The 5,682-nt window shown below is 53.3% G+C and overlaps 1 protein-coding gene across 1 annotated transcript; it reads left to right on the top strand.

Moving 5' to 3' along the window:
- Positions 1–1,203: 1,203 nt before the first annotated feature.
- On the top strand, positions 1,204–2,238 carry LOC115319397. The gene is made up of 3 exons (XM_042294264.1): positions 1,204–1,416; positions 1,455–1,832; positions 1,954–2,238. Exons 1-3 carry the CDS (start codon positions 1,204–1,206, stop codon positions 2,236–2,238), a joined length of 876 nt encoding a protein of 291 aa, XP_042150198.1.
- Positions 2,239–5,682: the final 3,444 nt, after the last annotated feature.

The following is a 5,682-nucleotide window of genomic DNA, read 5'->3' as shown; positions in this document are numbered from 1 at the left end:
GAAGGCATACGTACTACATGTGTGTGTAGGTTCGAGTAAATGAAAACTGCAAAGTGTGAAGTGTAAAAAAAAAAACGTAGGAACAATAATTAAACACGTATCTGTTGATCAGTAAACGAAGATAGATAACAAATCGCACAAGAAACCAGATAAATACAGTTACTCCCAGGATAATGTAAAACAAAAAAAAAAATAGTTTAGTAATTTCTGTGAACGTGGTAGCATATATTCAATTCAATTCAATGATTTATTCAGACAACTACATCAAACAGTTGTCTATGGGGCCGTCGCAAAAGGCAATTAGAAATGCTTGACAAGGCGTCGACCCTCTCCCTTCCCGTAAGCGGTCCTTAATGGTCGTATCGTAACGTGACGTAGGAAAATGGCCCGGTGTGAATCGACCGTACAACATATAATTTCACTTTTCTGTAAGAATCTCGCAACTTCTTGCAATATATAATTCTTTATTTGTTACCAGGAGAACAATAGAAAGTTTGCTGGGCTACAAGCTATGTGTGCGCAGTATTTTTCGATCATGACAAAAAGGTAACAGCGCAAAAGACAACTCACACACTCAGACCACACGCATATCATCAGAAAGGAACCTCTTACGTCGCCTTTCAGACGTTATTTGGACATCATCGATTTATTACTCGAAAATTGTTCATCACCGCTGCTCATTATCTGGAATCGAGCTAGAGCATTGTTCTGCGGGTGTGTTTGGTGTATATACACAGAAGGCCATTCAAGATGTGTCGTAGCGTTCACTGTAGTTCATCGAAAGGTAAAACGGAGAATAGGCGCTAAGTAACAAAACCCGTGTGGGGAATCGGCTGGAGGCCATGTTTGTCAAACAAACATCCGCCTGTTGTGGCATTTTGGGCACGGCGCGCGTCTCTGGAGTGAGAGTGCCAGAATTCGAGAAAGGCGGGTCACGTGGCTTGTCCCTGCCCACTGCACTATGCCCGGGGCTGTAATTGCGCCTGGTGACTGTTGTGTCGTAGTTTCGGTTTCTGTATTACGTCTGTCAACCTTGTATTGTGTGTGTCGCTAGTGTTGTAGTCTATATAAACATGTGTTCGCATAATAAAATTATTATTCAACTTCTCGTCACTTGAGCCTCGGTCGCAACACTACATTGGCGACGAGGATTAGTAGTTTCCCATGCGGCGTTACGCGTTACTTTGCCCGTAGCTTCGCGGCATGAGTTTTTCCGGGCTCGCTCCGCCTCCGCCGTTCCTCCCGGCGCCGGGCCGTCCAGCCGTTGCGTGGCCGCAATGGTTACGGATGTTCGAGACCTTTCTCCTGGCTTCTGGAGCGTCCGACTTCACACCCGAGCGTCGCAAGGCCCTGCTGCTGCACAGCCTCAGACTTGAAGGTCAGCGAATTTTCTTTTCATTGCCGCCTTCCTCGGACGTCTCTCAACCGTTCCGCCCGCAGCCGCCTCCACGAAGACGTCCGAAGACAGCGGCAAGCCTTCTCCGGCACTGTCCTCGTACGACCAAGCCGTCGCTGTTTTAACACAGCATTTCGCATCCGCGAGCAATGTCGTCGTCGAACGCCACAAGTTCCGTCGTCGCGTCCAGCAACCAGGCGAGTCTGCCCTCGAGTACGTTGCCGCACTACGAGAGCTCGCGACGCGTTGCTCATTTGCCGCCCTCGAGGACTCTCTCCGCGACCAGTTTTTAGAAGGCATCGTTTCCCAGCACCTTCGAGAGCGCCTTCTTCTTGAAGGTTCGGCACTCTCATTTTCGCGTGCCGTGCTGTTAGCACAGCAGCTCGAACAAGCGGCTCAGGAAGTGCGAGAGTTCACTCCTAGCCAAGTTCAGCGAGTAACTTTAAACGACAATCAGCACCGACCTATGCCAAAGCGGTCTCGCTCGTCTTCGTGTTGGCAGCCATCCCCGCCAGCGAGCAACCGCCCAGCGTCACGCCGCGACTCAGCTGTTTCAGGCGCCTCCCGGACCGCCGGCCAAAGTCAACTGTCTCATGACCACCGTCACTCTGTCAGCCCTAAGCGCTCGCGCGGATCACCTAATTCTCCGTCGTTCTGCTTCCGCTGCGGTTCCCGCCAGCATCGTGCTTCATCATCGCGCTGCCCGGCGCAACATCAGCGCTGCTTTCACTGCGGTAGGCGTGGCCATTTTCGCTCCTTCTGCAACAAGCTACAACACTCGTCCGCGCTCGCCGTGGCTGAAGTTGACTGCCGCCACTCATCCGATGATGACGAAGTTTTGAGCGTCCTTTCAGTGACTGGTCGTGCTCGCACCGGCATTTTTATCGACGTTTCTGTTGATGATAAGCCGTTAACGTTCCTTATCGACTCTGGTTCGTCGGTCTTGATTTTGGCGGACAGCCATTTCGAAAGGCACTTCACAACAGAATCGCTGCTTTCCGCTCCACGAGTGAAACTGTTCGACTACTCCAAGCAGCCCATCCCAGTACACGGTTGCTTTTCCGCTCGAGTTATGTTCAAGGGACGTGCTGCGCGCCTCCTGTTCTATTTTGTGTTGCAAGGCACATCTCTCCTCGGTATCGACGCTATCAAGGCTTTAGACCTTCACATCGAAGGCTCTACCCTTCGTTGCTTCGAGACAACATCGGTGCCAGCTGCAGGCGAAACCGACCAGACCTCCGCAACGCAGACTGTTCCTGTACCACCTCGCCTTCCGAAGACTCTTGCCAGCGAGTTCGGATCCCTCTTTGCTCCAGGACTTGGACTTGCCACGGGTTATATTCACAAGGTCAAAGTCAGAACCACGGTACCACCTGTCGCATCGAAGCTCCGGCGTCTTCCGCTGTCCCTCCGCCCTCAAGTGTCTGCAGAGCTCTGTCGCCTGGAAAACTTGGATGTGATAAAGCGCGTCAACGCCTCCGAGTGGGTGTCTCCCATTGTTATCGTGAAAAAGAAGGATGGCCACATTCGACTCTGCGTTAACCTTCGCCAGCCCAACAAAGCCGTCGTCACGGACAGTTTCTTTCTTCCACATGCAGAAGAGTTGCTGAACAGTTTAGCAGGCGCCACCCACTTCTCGATGTGGGACCTCGAGTCGGCCTACCACCAGGTGCTACTTCATTCCGACAGCCGTGACCTCACTGCTTTCGTCACGCACGATGGACTTTTTCGTTTCAAGCTTATATGCTTTGGCCTGGCATCGGCTCCAGCCGCTTTCCAACAGATGATGTCAAGGATCCTTCAGGGATGCCCCGGCGTTCTTTTCTACATCGACGACATCATAGTGTTCAGCAAAAGTGAGCAAGAGCACCTGGCCAACTTGACCACTGTTCTTCACCGCATCAAGGATGCGGGTCTCAAGCTCAACGCCAAGTGTGTGTTCACCGTCAAAAAACTCTCATTTTTAGGACATAAGGTGACTGCAGAAGGCATCTCGCCATTGCCACAGAAGGTAGATTCCATTCTGAACACACCTGCCCCAACCGACGCTGCGCAGTTACGCTCGTTCCTCGGCTTGGTCGAGTACTATGCCAAGTTCGTCCCCTGCCTTGCTGACGTGTTAGAGCCAATGCGAGTTCTGCTTCGCAAGAACCAGCTCTTCATTTGGAGCGACACCGTCGACGCCAGTTTTTGCAAGATCAAGTTCGTGTTGGCCTCCAGCAACGTGCTTCAGATGTTCGAGGCCAGTCTCCCCGTGGTCGTGTCCACGGATAGTTCAGACGTCGGACTTGGCGCTGTTCTTCAGCAGCTGGATGGTCACAGGCTGCGCACAATCGCTTTTGCGTCCCGCACGCTTTCGCCAGCAGAAAGGAAATACGCAGTCGGGGAACGTGAAGCACTCGCATGCGTCTGGGCTTGCGAGCATTGGCACACCTACCTCTGGGGTCGTCCTTTTACACTGCGTACAGACCATCAAGCACTGGTTTCCCTTCTGTCGTCTCAAGGCTCTGGGAAACGCCCCCTTCGCATCGAAAGGTGGTCTCAGCGACTTCTTCGCTACAACTACACTGTAGAGTATCGCAAGGGCTCAGAAAACCAAGGGCCGGACGCCCTCTCCCGCCTTCCATTCTCTGCTCTTCAGGAAGATGTCTCATTCGACAAAGAAGTCGTGGCTCTCGTTGCACCGCTCTGCTTGACCAAGGAGCAATTCGAGCAGTCGCTGTGCGAAGACGTTACCTTGGAGGAAGTCAGAGGTTACGTTACGTCATCCTGGCCTCCCCAGAAGTCTCTCTCGGGTGAACTCAAGCCGTTGTTCACTGTTCGCAAAGAACTGTCCGTTGTCGACAATTTGCTTCTGCGTGGGGAACGACTCGTTGTTCATCGGGCCCTCACTCCGCAGGTCATCGCCACTGCACACGAGGCCCACCCTGGGATAGTTCGGACCAAAGCGCGTCTCAGGGAACGTTTTTGGTGGCCAGGTATGGACAAGCAAGTAGAAGCAGCCATCCACAACTGCAGGATCTGCCAGTCTGCAGACAAGACGGCCAAGACTGCAGCTACTCCGTTGCAACCGGTTCCTCTGCCAGAGCGTCCATGGCAGAAAATCGACATCGACATCGTTGGCCCTATGGAAAGGGCCCCACAAGACTGCAAGTACGCCATCACTTTAGTCGACTATTTCTCCAAGTGCCCTGAAGTGCAGTTCTGCAGAGAAGTTTCCACAAGCACGGTTACCAGTTTCCTGCATTCTGTCTTCGCCCGCGAGGGTTACCCGGACGATGTTGTTTGCGACAACGGGCCCCAGTTTTCGTCACAAGAGTTCATCTAGTTCTTAAAGGACCGCGCCATTCGCCTTGCCCATTCTTGAGTCTACTACCCTCAAGCGAATGGGCTCGTAGAACGGTTCAACCGCGTCTTCAAGAATTTCGTCCAAGTAACGATGCTGGAGCATCGACCGCTTCGGCCAGCGGTGCTTGACTGTTTAGGCGTCTACCGCTGCACGCCGCACGCTACGACGGGAGTTGCCCCGGCTCTGTCGCTTCATGGAAGGTTACCCAGAATCCGCCTGGACGTTGTAGGGCACCCGTCACCATCCTTCTTCAAGGATCCGGCAGGGGAACTCCGCCGTCTGCGCCAGCGCGTGAAGCGCAAGCAAGACAGTAGCCGAAGCTATACAGACCATCGCCGTGCTGCCCGCAAGACCAAGGTCTCAGTCGGCGACTTCGTTCGTGTAAAGAAGACTTCCGTTGCCTGGAAAGGGGATCTCTCCTTCAGCCGTCCCCGGAAAGTGGTGGGGCAGCGAGGACCATCATCCTTCCGCCTAGATGACGGAAGAACGTGGAACGCTTCGAAGCTGGCCAAGGTTCCTGGGGATTCAAGCACTCTACCGCCAGGTGGAACCTGGGACCCGTCAGCAAGGAGCTATGGCTCCTCAACTGCTCATTGGGCGCCTGAACTCCTTCCAGCTTCGGCTGCTTCAGAGACCCCTCCCCCTGAGCACCCAGCTTCCGTCCACCCGGTGCCTGACGCCGAGCCTCCTTTTGGGGAGGATCTAGATGCCATCCGCCCAGACCCCGATTCCGAGCCTGCGCCATTGGTGGTTCCGACTGTCCCGGCAGCCGAGCAGCAGGGGGTTCCTTCTCGACGTGTTCAGCCACCAAGAGAGAGGCGGGCTCCAGATCGCTACGGCGATCACGTTTAAAACCTTTCGAAAATTAATTTTCCTACATACCAAACTGTTGACTTGAAATTTGTTCCTAAATGTGTAAAATATTGATTGTTTTCCA

This window comes from Ixodes scapularis, unplaced genomic scaffold (assembly GCF_016920785.2).
Source record: "Ixodes scapularis isolate PalLabHiFi unplaced genomic scaffold, ASM1692078v2 PGA_scaffold5__190_contigs__length_132052651, whole genome shotgun sequence".
Taxonomy (NCBI): Eukaryota; Metazoa; Arthropoda; class Arachnida; order Ixodida; family Ixodidae; genus Ixodes; species Ixodes scapularis.
Note: the sequence above shows the minus strand (reverse complement) of the source record. Positions and strands in the feature narration are given on the sequence as shown.